General features: G+C 42.4%; 1 protein-coding gene and 1 pseudogene across 1 annotated transcript in view; both read right to left on the bottom strand.

The window, feature by feature from the left end:
• Positions 1 to 4,948: 4,948 nt before the first annotated feature.
• SMS (spermine synthase) overlaps positions 4,949 to 16,381 on the bottom strand; it is a 48,265-nt gene continuing 36,832 nt past the window's right edge. Inside the window, exons 8-11 of the mRNA XM_090264298.1 lie at positions 15,048 to 15,162; positions 13,909 to 13,988; positions 7,209 to 7,324; positions 4,949 to 5,472 (exon numbers count right to left, since the gene is read on the bottom strand). Coding sequence (XP_090120424.1) covers positions 5,433 to 5,472; positions 7,209 to 7,324; positions 13,909 to 13,988; positions 15,048 to 15,162 — 351 coding nt within the window. The 3' untranslated portion in view covers positions 4,949 to 5,432. The remainder of the gene's footprint in view (positions 5,473 to 7,208; positions 7,325 to 13,908; positions 13,989 to 15,047; positions 15,163 to 16,381) is intronic.
• LOC149991773 (large ribosomal subunit protein eL13 pseudogene) lies at positions 8,168 to 8,846 on the bottom strand (annotated as a pseudogene).

Genomic DNA, 16,381 nt, shown 5'->3' on the forward strand with positions numbered 1-16,381 from the left:
AACATCCCCTGGCTGGTTTGGCTCAGTGGATTGAGCGTCGGCCTGCGAGCTAAGTGTCGCTGGTTCGATCTTCCAGTCAGGGCACATCAGAGAAGGAAAACTCTGATTCCAAAAAACCTCCGCTGCCTTGCGGCATACCTCTTCAGGGGAAAGGCTAAGGGAGTAAACCCCGACAGAAAATCCGGAGCCGGAGTCCCTAAGGCGGTTTGACGTTGTAGTCAACACCGGCAACTCCTGCGGCGCACCTGAAGCCAAGCTGTATTGACTCCGTCTTTCCCTTGGACCCTTCAGCTGCGAAGAGAGGGGGGGTCTGCTGCATGGGCAACAGCAGACCCTCCATATCACCCTGCCCAGGCTCTGTAGCTTCAGCTTCACTGGAGAGGACACTCCAGCGTCATCGCAAAATGTCGATTCAACACGGGAGGAGACAGATACCGTGTCACTCCCGAGTCGGACTGCACAGCCATTCTCGGCGGTGCAGATAGACTCTTAAGAAGCTACACCATCGTCTCTTGAGACAGACGGCTGCCGACGACGACGACAATGACTTGGAAACAATTTCAAACTCAGAAAAGCTGCAATAAGAACCTCGGTGAATTTAATATCAATACAATACTGGTATCAAAACTGCCATGCCTGGTCCTGACCAGTGTGGCTCAGTTGGTTGGGCATCATCCTGCAGAGCAAAGTGTTGCCAGTTCATTCCCAGTCAGGGCACATACCTGGAATGACAGCCAGGTCCCTGGTCAGGGCACATGCAAGAGGCAACCAAACGATGTTTCTCTCCCTCTTTCCCTCCTTTCCCCTCTCTCTAAAAAAATAAATAAAATCTTAAAAAAGAAAAACTACTGTTCCTGTTCAATTTGTCAGTTTATACAATAATGCCCTTTACAGCATTTTCCCTCCAATACTGTGTCAAGTGTATGGTCAGGTATGGCATTTAGTTGCTATGACTCTTCAGCATCCTTTAATCTGCAAACCTTTTCACAGCCTTCTGTCTTTTTGACATTACACAGGTAAAGAATTTTGGCCTTTTTCAAATAGAGCATTTCTCACTTAGGGCTGGTTTCCTCACAATTACATTCGAGTAATGCATTCTTACCAAATATGGCCTAGGTGGTGATGGACTCTTCTCAGAGCACCGGAGACACGATGTCCATCTGATCTTTGTTGATTTTGATCATCTGGTGAAGGTGTTGCACAATTTCTCCATTATAAATTTTTTTCTCTTGCAATGGGTGGTAGGCTGAATAATGGCCCCCCTTAGGATTCCATACCATACCATAATCCCAGAACCTTATATATTACCTTATATTGCAAAAGCAACTTTGCAGCTGTGGTTAAGAATCTTGAATTGGGCAAGTTTATCGTGGGTCATCCAGGTGGGCCCAATATAATCCCCAGAGGGCCTTCTTTACAACAGGGATGCAGAGGGGTCAGAAAGAGAAGGCAATGTGACAGTGGAGGCACGGAGATTGGAAGATGCTATCCTGCTTGCTCTAGAATAGAATGAAAGAAGAGGGCAAGAGCCAAAGAATATAGGCAGCCTCTAGAAGCTACAAAAGGCAGGATTCTACCTTAGAACCTTCAGAAGGAACCAGCCCAGACACCTTGGTTTGAGCCATGCAAGACTCATTTCAGACTTCTGACCTTCAGAACTGTGAGAATGAATTCATCTGGTTTGTTTTAAGGGACTGGAGCAAATTTGAGCAGCAATAGGAAACTGATACACAACTCATAAGCAATCTGTGAAAGATTTAAAGTCACATAAATATGGTCCTTCTCAAAACTTCCAAGATTTTTCATCAGTGGGTGATTCATGCCTGATTTAGTCTTCATTGTAATTGCAAAATGCTAATTTTCCAACTCCAGTATTCCCTCCTTACCTTAACTAGTTGGTAATCAGCATTCTATGGTAAGCACCTTATTGATCTGTGTCCCCCATTCATTTGTATATTTGTTTTCCATACACCCTCATGACTTCCCATTTTTCTATGGCTTACAATTCATTATTATGCATAATTATTTTAGTGCACAAACCTTTCTGCATTTACCCAGTTGGAGCAAAGGGCCAGGCTCAAAGTAAGCACAAGCAGCCAGGATCAGAGTCTCTTGCTATCATGTCCCTCAAGCAGACAGAATCAGTGGCCTTACTGCCTGACCCGCATGGACTAGTATGCGAACCCAAGCCACAGTCCCCTGTAGGCTGGCAGGGACCAAATTGGAGGCCACGTGCAATAATTCTATCCAGTGTGGGGCATAACGGAGGGCAGAGACATTCTAGAGTGATGTAGTTAACAGTGGGGTGTAAACAGAGAAGAAAGAGAACTCAGAAATGGCTGACACCAAAATGGCTGCAGGTCCTACACTTGAATGTTCCACAGCTGAGTTTCTGCTCCTCTTTAGGCCTTAGGGGCACCAAGGAACCTAAAGACACAAATCCTTGTGAAGAGGAACCCCTTCACCAACACACTGCTTTCACTCATAGTGGGAGCACAGCCTTGCTAAGGCTAGGGAACATTCTTGCTCCTTGATGCATGAAGTTGCAGGGATGGCTCCCTTTTGTCATCATAGACTGTTCTTCTTCTTGAACTTTCCCAAGCCCGTGTTATTTTTTCACACCAGCCTGCTTCCTCCATGTCCCACTTGGAAAATAGAATTCTGAGAATTGTTTTTTACAGTGCACTTGAACTCCTAAGTGCCTGCTACAAGCACAAAGCATCAAACAATCCTGCACTTTCCTCCTTAGGCTATTCCTCTCCGGATATTGGAGTGCTTCTGTCAAAATAGACCAGGCTTGTTCAGCTTGCTTTACCTGGGAGAGCCCCTGACAGTCATTTTGTCACACTGTTGTGCAAAGTTGCAGAGGGGTCTGTTCCCTAATGCTCCGTCAGAAAGGAATCACTCACTGAAATGACCGCCATGTCGTTGGATGTTGTCTGGGGACACCATCTGCATTAATGAGCTCGCCAGGGTGTCTCCAGGACCCCAGTACAGGAGATGAGCCTACCTGTCCAGTCACATTTATCATCTGATTTCCCAGGGAAATCACATCCAAGAGTACTCAAATAGCTTTCCAAAAGCACTGGGCTATTTTTTTTGCCCATGATCTGTTTCTCATTTTTTTAAATAATGAGTAAAGCAGAAATCAGTGGAATAACTGCACGAGGTAATTGAGATTTTAAATGGTTCTGGCTGAGGAAAACTGATCTGCCAGTACTGATTTGAGGCTCTGACATGAGGGTGAAAGGACCTAGCTACCCTTTCCCACCACCTAAATACAATAAAAGAAAAAACTGTAGGCCAGGGATTCTTAACCTGATGTCTATGAACAGAATTCTATGTGTCCCTAAACTTGGATGGGAAAACATGTCTAGCTTCACTTTCATTAACTACTGGAACTGACACTTTGCATCTCCTTTAAACATGAACGTAGGTAGTAAACCATGTTAGTACTGGCAGTCCCTATTACTTTATCAATAGAAATCAGATGTGTTATCACATTTCAGTTGCTGCAGATCTTATAAATATTTGTGCTAATTACTACAAAATTATGGTATTCAACCCACCACTAGGATCCAGCTGTGTAACGAGTTATTAAAGCACAAATATTAAATCATAATTTTCTGAAAAACAATGTAACTTGTTTTCTTGTAATCATTTCTACTTTATTATTGAAAAACATTTCTGAGGAAGGGCTCACAGGTGCAAAAAAGGGTAAAAAAAAAACTCTGCTGTCAGCTTTCAGATAGCAATCCCAAATGCTAGAATCTAGACTCAAATGGTTACTAGCCAAGGGACCCCAGGCATTGTTTAAAGTTTGACTGCTGGCCTACTCTGTGATATTAACACTGAAATCACAAAGCTATTTTAAGGCTGAGCAAGGTAATATAAAGGAAAAGTGGTTTATTAACCAAAAGCACAGCAACATAAAAGATTACTTGGTACAAAAGGACACTCAGCAACCGGGCGATAGGAGGTGTTTCCTCAAAGCCACATAGCAGCTCCTATCAAACAGTGTGGCCGAGCAGCAAAGTGCTGTTCTAAGACTGGGTAACGAATTGAGCCACAGTAGCAATCAATGAACTGCTTCCTTCACAGAGGAAGCCTTGTCAGGGACAAAAAAGTTCAGAAGTAAAAAAAAAAAAAAAAAAAAAAAGGAAAACTGAAGGACTTTACTTTCAGCAGCATGCTCTAGGCCAGGGCTATATAACATCACTCACTTCCTTCACCCGGTCACGGGAACAGAATGAAATTATCATTTTGTTGAGATAAACGCAAACTCTTACATCAGCAATAACTGACGCAAAGAAGGAGGGGGCTTGTCAACTGCACAGGAAACAGTAGCACGTTTTTATGATGATATCAGCACTGCTCCAGCCCAGTAAAAACACCGTCAACCCAGCCTTCCTCCAGCCCAGTCACATCACCATTAATCGCTTTTTAAAAATATTCAATCACATTTTCAAGTTTTTTTTTTGATAAAAGCCATTTTTTATATCTGCTGATGAGTTGGACAGAATTTAAACTCTAGCCATACTTGTGCTTTAAAAAGGGGCTACATGATACTACAGCACACCCTATTTTAGATTAAAAAGGAGAGAATACCTAACACTACAGACATTAAAGTGAATACACCAGAAAGAAGGGGAACAGAAAAAAGCTTTTGACTTTCAACTTTACAGTAAGGCCAAGTCCTTTCCTCTTCTCAGGTCACTTTTATAATGAAGAATTGGTGAATGTAATAGGTTGTGTGTATCATTTACCACAATGGTAAATGGAAGTCATTACTACTGTTCAAAAAAGGCCCTAAGGCCGTCTGATCGTAAAAAGATAAATGGCACCACATGATATAAGAGAACTAAAAAAAGACCAGGAGACACCTTTGTACTGTGTGGTCAGAAGTGAGAAAGAGGAGACCTAACCAAAATAAAAGAACAGACACATGAAATTTCTCATTTGTAATTTTAATCAAAGCATTGCTAACTCGTTTTTTAACTTTGATGTAAGCACCAAATTTTAATTATCTAAGTCGATTAATTTTGGGGAAAAGAAACGCCATCAAGAACTGCCCTCCAGAACAAAACAATGATGCTCATTCTTCCAAACAACCAAATTCAAAGTCTACCAAAATAAAAACAAAAACAGCCCACACGGGGAAAAAAGTAACGAAAATCACATTCTAGGGGTTCAGTGCATTGAGTAGCCTTTGCTATGCTATCTAGTCATCCTTCAGCTGACTTTCAAAAAATAACACCCTAGTTTGTCAAAATATACATTTCCATTTGCTTTTTTAAATTAAAAATAATAATTAAAAAAGAAAACTTGGAAGGAATTCACAATCAATTGCCTGACTTGTCTTGATGTCATGTACAGCATGTGATGGTCAGGAAGGCTATTTGTAAGCACACACGATTAGGGAATACTGATCTTCAAGGTTCAGCTTTCTTCCAAACAGTGTAAAATACCCACCTGGACAAGGAGTCAAGGAATAAGAGCAAATAATTCAAAGAAGAACAGGTATCACTTAAAATGTGTTTGCTAGCCTATAAATTGCGGATTGATGAGTTCCATAGCTTAGAGCAGTGATTTTCAACTGTTTTCATCTCAGGACACACATAAATTTCTAAATTGTGTGGCATGCCAAAAATATATGTATTTTTTGATGATCTGACAAAAAATACATATAATTTTGATTCATTCACACCAAACAGCTATTGTGTTGGCTGTTGCAATTTTTTTACTTGACAATCTATGGGAAAACAGGTCAGTGTCCCTGACTTAGTAGTCAGGTATTGCCCATTTTAAAAATTCTTGCAGCACACCAGTTGAAAATCACTGGCTTAGAGCACTGTGGCAATGAGAATAAAGGCATCTTAAATAAACCACTTTGCAGCCTAGACACTCACCACCTGTGACACTGGGGTGCGGGGGAGTGAGCATAGAAAAGGCTAAAGGCACGCAAATATCCTCTCAGGTAACAATTCTGCTTTCAAGATCACTAAGATGTTTTGATGAATTCCTATAAGAAGGAAGGGTAGGAGGGAGAGACCAAAACAAGAGGGAGGTGAGAGACAGGGTGGGCGCAAGTGTGGGAGGAGGGAGGAAAAGAAGGGGGAAAAAGGTGTAAGGAGGGAGAAGAGCCAATGGGAAGTCAGAAGACTAAAGCCCTTTTTCCAAATGTTATCAACTGATTTCTATAGTCTTTCCACAGATCAGCACAGACCTGAGTGTAAAAATTGTTCTGGAGAGGAACCCTGGTGAAGGTGGATGGTTGGCAGGGGTAGATATGTCCAAGCGTGCCACGTGCCAAGGAAGAACATGGCCACCAAGAAAGCACAGAGCACTCAACTCATCCCTGGGAGGACCCTGAACTTGGGGGTGAGGTTATGGCCACGGCTCTGCAGGCCAGGGCCTCACCACAGGCCAGCAAGCAGTCACAGGAACTCCACCCCAAGAAAGGAACCTTTGGTCTGCAGAATACAGTCTGACTTTTAGAAGGAGGAAAGGCATTAAAGATTTTCAATGACAATGCTGTTATTGCAGTTTTTCCCTGGGTTCTTTTTTTTATGTCTCTGGATTAACTTTACTAAGTGGCACTAATGGAGACCAACGTTATCTTTGAAATCCCCAGCATTATTTTTAGCTCTCTATTTCTACTGCAAATCAGAATCAAGTGAAGTGTAGAAACTAATATTAAAGATAATCTTAATATATAAGTAGAATGCGTGCCCTCAGTCTTTTTGCCTGCTACAGCTTGGGCTGTCTCAGCCTTGGGCTTCTGAAGCTTTAATGTGCACAGGGATCCCCAGGGAGAGCTGTCTTAAGGCATTTCACCAGCGCCACCTCCAGCTTTTCTCATGGGCAGCAGGCCTGTGCGGCTTAAGAATTTGCATGTCCAAGTAGTTCCCAGATAACGCTGCAAGTCTGGGGTCTTCCTGTGACAACCAGTGGTGCCTGAACATTAAAATCACCTGGGGAGCTGTGGCAGGCCACACCCCAGAATCTGAGGGTGGGATCCAGGAATCAGTATTGTTTTAAAGCTCCCAGAAGATTCCAATGTGTAGCTAAATTTGAAAACCGGGGCCTTATATAATACACTACAGAGCTAATTCTGCCCCCCCCCCCCAAAAAAAAACAATGTTAAACCAACATGGGATTTACTTGGTGTTCTGATCTGACAACACAATGATATGGTCAAAGGATACAATTCCAAGTATGAAGGGACACAGACGATCTCCTTTGAGAATTCCACAGGACAATACAGGTGCCCAAGCTGTTCTTCATAGAGTGACAGGGCTTCTGTCAAATTGACACAGTTCCCCTAAATCAAAGAGAGAAAAGCAAACAATGGGCTACTTGAGTCCACCGAGGGTCCCCCTCATTTGCAGATTGCTAATAAATGAGAATAACTCTAGCGTTAGATAAAAAGTTCACCTTTGAAAATGAGATAAGGTTTCTGTACTTTCACAAAATGCACTGAGTTCTATTTATAGATCCATTAGCTCATTATCCTTCTACCTCATTTAACAAGCCATTTCAAATGATTAGAGTATGAAGCAATAGAAAACAGTGAAACCAATTTCTCATTACTGACATAGCCATTGTATCCACATCATGCAATTAGCCAAGATTCATACACATAACCCTTTGAAAATAAGTTTCCCAGTAGTCACCACTGCATTGAAAATAATGTATCAAAGAGATAATATTCTCCATTTCCAGAATGGCTTAAACTACAACCCTCATTAAGAGTCTAAACTACTGGCACAGAACTATATTCACACCCCTCACACTTTCCCCCAAATCTGATTTAAGGCATGAGACAACAAAAGTCTGCTCAGGATATATAGAGTAAGGATATTGCCCAGTTTCACTCCTTATCAAGCGTTTTCTCTTGACCTCATTGTTCTAACTTTTGTCCCTTTTTAGCCACTGCAGACCTGTTTCCCCAGCAGATCAGAGTGGTCAATGAGATACAGTAGACATCTGTTGGGGGAATACTGGCATATTTTCTTTTATTCTGGACAAGCAAGGAAAAAACAGCAACCGACCCCTTCAACTCTCTTCTAGCCTATAACCTAGATGTAATATTTGGAGCTGCAGCAGCCACTTGTGGCAATGAAGGGAAAAAAAGGTAAAGAGAATCAGAGATGTTGGCCAAGAGTCACAGTAAAGCTGCTAAATGGATAACGCTTCTGCCTGCTTTTATAGCTCTGGTTCTCAATTTTAAAAAAAAAAACACAAGTTGCCAACAGTGCTTTTTCTTTTCAGCATCCTGTTCTGCAGTTTCCTTGCCTCTTTTTGCCCAGATGCCAAAGACACAGGCACTGGCACGTGCCCCGCAAAGACTATCGAATGTCTCAAAATTCTCCTCCTCTGCCCTGACCCTAGCTTCCTCCTTGTAGACATTCCACGTAGGCATGACTGCTCCTGTCAGCTGGGTGGCCAACTTGAGCTCTTCAGCAGAACTGTCTTCCTTCTTGCGGACTGAGGGCTACCTGGAGAAGAGGATGAGCTTGGGGGAGCAGAACTCCTTTAGCCGCTGCAGATTAGTCTGGAGGCAATTGTTCCACCTCCTTGGATCCATTGAGATCCCAATGGTCAGGGCCACCTTTTTTGGGTGCCGGCCACCTTTTAACTCTTCCAGGCTGAAGCCCCTGCCAACTCGCACTTTGATGCAGTAGTACCTCACCTCACTGTGGGGCATCTCATTATGCATCGGAGGGGTCCAGACAGAGGGTGTGCTTTGGCTGGTGGCTTATCTTCCAAACGGGCTGGTTAAATCACGCAGCAATATGCTACTGCCAGTCCTTGTAAAAGTGGGGCTTCAGGATCAGGCCATTTCAGCAGCGCACCATGGCTGCTGTCTCCAGCGCTTCTCTGAAGAATAGCTACCAGAAAGCAGTGGTTCTCAATCCTCAAAGTACATATGCATCATAGGTGACATGCTAAAACACCAATTTTGCTTCAGTAGACTGTGGGTAGGGCCTATCATTTTATCGCAATTCCCCCAAGAGCTTTCATAACAGATTCAGAAAAAAAGATGGGCATTTGATGCCTCCTTTGTTTTTTTAAGTATATTTTTGTATGTTGTTACAGTAGTTCTAATTTTTTTCCCTTTACACCCCTCCGCCCAGTACCCGCCCTTCCCTCCAGCAATCCCACCCCTCTTAGTTCATGGCCATGGGTCATGCCTGTAATTTCTTTAGCTTCTCCCTTTCCTATGTTATTCTTAACATCCCCCTATCTATTTTGTACCTACCAATTATGCTTCTTAGTCCCCACACCATTCCCCCATTTCTCCCCCTCCCCCCTCCCAGCTGATAACCCCCCAAATCATTCCCATACCTATGGTTCTGTTCCTATTCTGATTTGCTTAGTTGGATTTTGTTTTTATAAGATTCAGTTGTTGACACTTGTGAGTGCGTTCTCATTTTAGTTTTCATAGTTTTGATCTTCTTTTCCTTAAGTAAGTCCCTTTCACATTTCGTATAATGGCTTGGTGATAATGAACTCCTTTAGCTTCACCTTGTCTGGGGAGCACTTCATTTGCCCTTCCATTCCAAATGATAGCCTTATTGGATAGGGTAGTCCTGGTTGCAGGTTGCCTTTCATCACATTGAATACTGCTTGCCAGTCCCTTCCTGCCTGCAAAGTGTTCTCTGAGAAATCAGCTGATAGTCCTATAAGCACCCACCTGTAGGCAACTGTCCACCTCTTTCTTGCTGCCCCCAGGACTCTGTCTTTTTCTTTCACCTTTGGCATCTCAGTAATGATGCGTCCTGGTGTGGTCCCCTCTGGGTCCAGCTTGCCTGGGACCCTCCGTGCTTCCCGGACCTGTACGTCCATCTCCTTCACAAAATTTGTGAAGTTTTCCTCCTTTTTTTCAATTCTTGCTTCCTCATTCTGTACTGGTTGACTGTTACTTTCTTCCTTATGTTTCAAATCATTGATTTGAAACCTGGTTTCCTTCCTTTCACCATTGGGTTTGTGTGGGTTTTCCTTTGTTTCACTTAGCATAGCCTTCACTTCTTTTCTTATGCATTTACATACTCAAGCATATCTGTCAAGCCTGTGAGCATCTTTATCACCAGTGTTTTGAATTCTGCATGCGTTAGGTTGTCTGTCTCCTCATCTGTTAGGTTGGCTATCTCCTCGTCGCTTAGTTCTCCCACTGGAACCTTGATCCATTCCCCCTTTTGGGCCATATTTTTCTGTCTCCGCATTCTGACAGGCTCCTGAGTTTCTTTGCCTCAACGTCCCAAGTAGAGTTGTCACTCCTGTTACGTTGTAAGGGGCAGAGCCTTAGGGATTCATCAGTACAGGGCGACCTGTTTCACCAGGTTGTGGCTCTGGATGTGGAGGAGGGGTCCCAGAGGGAACAATGCCGCCTGCCCAGCACTCAACCCTTTTCCAGGCACCTCTCCCACTTCCGCACTGGACTAGCGCCCCTCTAGCTGCTGCCCTGGCCGTCATTCCCAGAATGGGTGGGTCTGCGGGCATTCTAGGTCCGTGGGGGCCCTTTAAATAAGCGGACTCTGCTGAGAGACCGGCAGTTTCTTCCTCCGCCCCAACCCCCACTGGTCTGCAGTCAAAGCCATGAGGCTTGATTTTCCCTGGTGCTGGGACCGTGAGCTGCTAGGTCCAGTGAAGAGCTGGGAACACTCCTCAGGTGTCCCTCCCGACTTTTTAAAACATGTGACTGCTCTTTCCAGCAGTCTGCGACTGCCGCTGCTGCTGCCGCCGCCACCGCACCGCATCCTCTCCGCCCCTCCTACCTGTCTGAATGAGTATTTCTTCTTTATATCTTTGTTTGCTGGACTTCCATGCAGTTTAACTTTCTGGAACTTGTTTCTAGTTTTGAGGTAGTTGTATTCCTTCTTAGTTTTGGAGGGATACGCAGCCTGTCTGTCTATGCCTCCATCTTGGCCAGAAGTCTCCTATTTCTTTTAATCACTGAAGTTCTTAACATTCAGAGGACTAATGGTATGTATGTTGATTTTATTTCTTTCTATGGACTTCACTATCAATTTGCCTCAAAATACCCAAGAACAATATAAGATGAAAATTATTCACAAATAGCCCTGGCTGGTGTGGCTCAGTGAATTGAGCGCTTGCCTGTGAACCAAAAGGTCACAGGTTTGAGTACCTATCGGGCCACATGCCTGGGTTGTGGGCCAGGTCCCCACTTGGAGGCGAGCAAAGCAACTACATGTTGATGCTTCTCTCCCTCTCTTTCTCTTTTCTCTGAAAATAATCTTCTTTAAAAAAATAAAAATTATTCACAAATAAAGGTAGCCTGTGATGTAAGCATTTTCGAGGATGGCATTTCAAAACCAACCCGCCAGCCAGCCATGGGCAAGCGGGTAGACAGAACTATTCTGAGAGTTGGCCTTGGTGGTTTTAGCTTAGCACATTTGCTCAGCATGACGTCGTCCTTCAGTGCCAGCCAGTTTAGTAACCCATCATCTAGGGTCCTGCAGTGATATTTGGCCAAAGTGCCCTTGGGCAGCATATAATTTGATTTCAACATCAGGTTCACCATGAGAGCATATAAACACCACACGTGTAATTTAAGACTCACAAATAGAAAACACCGCCTGGTTGTTTTTAGAGAACATCACCACTGGGGAAGCTGTAGAACGGAAATGCCACCAAGGTGCACAGTTCCATGGTTTCCCTTGCCATCCTAAAATTGACACCATGCTCTCTCGACAGAGGGTATATGGGAGGACCTTCTTACAGACAATGTGGTAAGGAAATATGATACTTTCAATTTGTTCTTCCCCAACACTGTCAAAAAGCAGTTTAAAAAAAGAAAAAAAAAACTCACCACAAATAGAGACCTACCCAAAAAAGTAATGCATTCCACTTTCCTGTGTATCTAAATAGAACTATGTTTTTCTTTTTTTCTTAAGAAAGACACAGGGGAAATGCAGAACAAAAATCAAATAGCAAAGAATTAAGCACGTATTAAGGATGAAAGGAAAGGAATACTGGGGCAAGGAGGAGAGAACTCCAGGAGGGTAAATCCCAATTCGATAGCTTCAGTTCTAGAAAGTTCTCCTTGCCCCATGTTAGGTGTGGGTAAGAGACATTTGGTTTTTCACTTTACATTTCTGTATTTCTTGTCTCTTTTAAACTTAACAGTTACCATGTACTACTGTAATGTAAAAAGCAGGTCCAGGAGAATAAATCCTTAAGGACACCCTTTTTACCAAGTTCAAAAGCAAACAAAACTAAACAATATAATGATTTGATATATCGCACATATGTGAAACATCACACATATGTGAAACATCTATAAAAAACAGCACAGGACGTCGGTGTGTGAGCCAAGTGTCGCTGGTTCGATCCCCAGTCAGGGCACATGACTAGGTTGCACGTCAGGTCCCCAGTTGGGGGCGCGAGTGAGAGGCAACCACACAGTGATGTTTCTCTCCCTCCCTTTCTCCTTTCCCCCTCTCTCTAAAAGTAAAACAAACAAACAAACAAATAAATAAAAGTACAGCACAGGAATAAAAAAAAAATACTAAAGGTAGGTTACTTTCAGAAGATGGGCACAGATTAGGGAGGAAGGTAGATGTGTCAATGGGACTGGTAATGCCAATTTCTCCAGTTAAGGGGATTTGGAGACTTGCTAATATTTTCCATCAAAATTTACATGAATGTCACATAGGTTATGAAATAGCCCAGCTTTAATGGGGAGTCAGGAAAGAAAGGAAGTCAAGTCCTGGGACCTGCCTCCTACTCTTTTGAAAGCAATTCTTCCCCAGACTGAGATTCAAACTCTCCCATGCACCAGACCTCAGTCCCAGGCACTCCATGATGCTTTCCCCAGCTTTGTGACACAATGACAAGGTAGTCTTTGAGCAGTCACAGTGACATTATAAACTCACTACTGTGATGCAAGCAATTTTAGGCAGGAACATGTAGCTTTTGTCCATCATCAAATTAATAGGTCACACAGCACTTTCATTCAATCTTTAACCTTACTCCAGTTCTAAGAGACACAATCGGGGAAGGGAGGTGGGTGTAAATCAAGGGTGTCTTCTGAGCATATCATCTGACAGTTTTAAAAAATATAGCACTGTGGCAACCACATCAGTACATCCAGAATCAAAGCTCTCTGCGCTCTTGACTCGACCCCTGCTTCTTCAAAGGCCTACGCCTCCTTAGACTATATGAATGTCAGGTGGGCCATCACACATACAACCACTGGATGTACCCTGTGATCCTAGGTATGATAAAGTGATTGCCTGGAGTCTCCAACTGTAATGAACACAAGGACAAGAAACATGTCCTAATACATCTTTTGAACAATTCTTGGGAACTAGCACAGCCCTGGGCATAGAATGTGTTTTATAGTAAGTCAGTTGGTCAAGGCAAGTTACCAAAGCCTGGATCATTAATATGTAATGAATGGGCTGGGAGATATGTTAAGGAAGTGTTTTTATTAATCTACCATATTGAAATAGCAAGTCCCCAAGAAGGCAGTATACCAGGTAAGTATGCTCAACGAAAGAAAACAGTCACACTTTCTCCCCAACTTCACTTGTGAAAATTCCCCAATGCACTGTTTTGGGTTGCTTTTATATGAATAAGCTGACTTTGTTTGAGCAGGTTTCATTGTAGATTTCCTATAAATGGAAAAAAAAAATCACAATCTGTGTCTCCATCTCGTGGCAGCAGCTCATACTACAGCCAAGGCCCAAGGCTGATAAATCTGGAAGGTTAAGGTAACAGGACACAACAGAACTGATTAATTCCAATAGATGCCTGGTCGGTACTTACAAATTTACTGCTTCAGAGAATGTAATCCAATTATGCTGTTCTAGGCATTCAAATTTCAAAATATAAAATACTTATTGAGAGTCTGAGAGAAAACAGAATTAAGTAGACTACCTGTGTAAAATATTTCCCGTCCTGTTTCAGTACTTTCATGGAGAGGTCAAGAATCAGTCTGAGAAACTCCCATGTGGAATCTGAAGGTAAAAAAAAATTAAATTTTATAAATACAGGTTTCGTGCATCAGAAACAACTATTAAAGTCAAATGCATTAATACTCAACAATAACAAAAAAAGGCCATAAGTTCAATACCCAATATTCGAGAGCTTATTAATAAATGATAATATATTGTCATTTATGACTACGTAATAAATTGAGTGTCTTGCACACATGTGCATATATACAAGAAGCAAAGTCAAAAGCAAATGCACATGGCCCTGACTGGTGTGGCTCAGGTTGGGCGCCATCTCACAAACTGAAAGGTCACCAGTTCAATTCCCAGTCAGGGCACATGCCTGGGTTGCGAGCCAGGTCCCCAGTTGGGGGTGTGTGAGAGGCAACCAACCAATGCTTCTCTCTCACATCGATGGTTCTCTCCCTTTCTCCCTTCCCCTCTCTCTAAAAATAAATAAAATCTTTTAAAGAACTTTTTTTAAAAAGCAAATGTGCATGTTCTTAGCACTGCTCTCATAAGGCCAATAAAGATTCAACACAAAGGCAGAGGTTGAAATCTGCAAGAGACAGCTTTAGGTAAGGGGGAAAGCAACAACATCCCAAGAGAGAAACCGTGGGGGTCATCAGGTAGGGACCCAGTCTGCAACCTCAGCATGAAGGCAAAGTTATATAAAAATCATTTAACACTGAAACCCCAACCCAGCAGTGATCTTGAGTGTATGGTTTGAGCAGGGAATTGTCTCTGGTGATGCTTAGGAAAGTCACCAGTGTGTCCCAATGCAGGCTAAAAATCACATAATGCAAATAAATGATCAAACAAGTTAATGCCTTAATGATGTGATGATGACTCATTTTATTTCACGTTTGTTTCAAATGACTGGTAATGTGCTCATTTAGGGGCAGGACAGGATTTGACCAAAGCCAAATACAACCATCTTTCCACCATGGGCCTCAGTTTACCTTTAGAAAATGAAGGAGCTTAACTAGATAATCTGTAAGATCCTTTCATTCCCACAGGGTGCCTAGAAAAACATTTCCATGAGCATTATTTTGGTTAAAAACAAAACAAACAAATGTTTACCTTCCTCCGGAGATGTGGAGATTGGGACAGCTGTCAAATCATTAATCACATAATCAAACTCTCTCCCTTCTTTGGCGTACCTCTTCAGTACTGGAATACAGTCCTCTACTAGAACCTTCCAGAAAGAACAGGAATAGATATGGGTGAGCCAACACATGTGGGAGTAGTTAACACTTGTGGAGGAAGGGGGAAATGCAAGCTGAGGCTTATATCACAGCACCTTCCACACGAACAAAAAAAAGGATTTCCACCCATGCCTATAAGAGCTAAAACTCAGTGCTTACTACATTATGCACCTTGTCATTTAATCTAACCACAACTCTCCAGGAACTATTATTATCCCTGTTTTACAAATGGAGAAAACAAACTTGCAAGCTTGCAAAGCTCGCCCAGAAGTATCCAATAAGAAAGACAGCCAAGAAGTACACCTAGAACTATCCGAAAGCCAAGTTCAAGTTCATACTCTTAACCCTAATCTATACTGCCTCTCCCATCTGCATTGTCTTCTACTTTTAGTTTTTCTTTTACATGAAGTACTGAATAACTTTGTTGTCTATTGATGTATTTTTGCATCTTACTCCAAACTCTTAACCTATGCTTTTTCAATTTCCTCTAACACTTTCGAGTACTGCTGGTAATGAAGTCATGCAATAAACACCAGCTCCCAAATCAAAGTTATTAGTGAGGGGAGTACAGCAGTTAAGAGCTGGAATTCTCATACATACCCTTCAGAGTAAACCTGGGAACTAAGTTTGGGGTTTGCCTTGTCTTTGGAGTACTGAAGACTATACACTGCGGACCCATCAGATTCTAGGCGACATCCTGAACTAGAGAGGAGTTAGTCTCTGTGTCTTTTATTTTACTAGTTACAAAAATACATATTTATGTTAAAAAATTCACATATAACAAATCAGAAGTCAAACTTGCCACGATTCCCTAATCTATTCGGCTTTTTCTGTCAATGTTCTTACACATATCCTAAAAGTCACATATTTTTAAAGTAACTGAATCTTACTATCCCAAGGTTTTATAATGGGCTTCACTTAAAACATCATTCAAGTGCAACCATGCAAAGATACAGAAGACACTAACACCCCGGCTGCCTTGAATCTATTTATCAGTCTCATTAGGTATGCTCAGATTTTTTTCCCCTATGCTCATACAGATTCTTGGAAACGCCCGCAAATACACACAAGTGCTTGTTCTTTTGTAAAACTAGGATCACGCACGTTGTTTTGAACTTGGAAATATTTACATAGCACTGTTCCAGGTAATGATGTTTCTAAAAACTGTATTATTCCACTAAAAAGGTTCTATACTTATCATCTTCAAGC

The sequence above is a fragment of the Furipterus horrens genome, unplaced genomic scaffold (genome assembly GCF_987537825.1).
Source record: "Furipterus horrens unplaced genomic scaffold, mFurHor1.1.pri manual_scaffold_17, whole genome shotgun sequence".
Lineage (NCBI taxonomy): Eukaryota > Metazoa > Chordata > Mammalia > Chiroptera > Furipteridae > Furipterus > Furipterus horrens.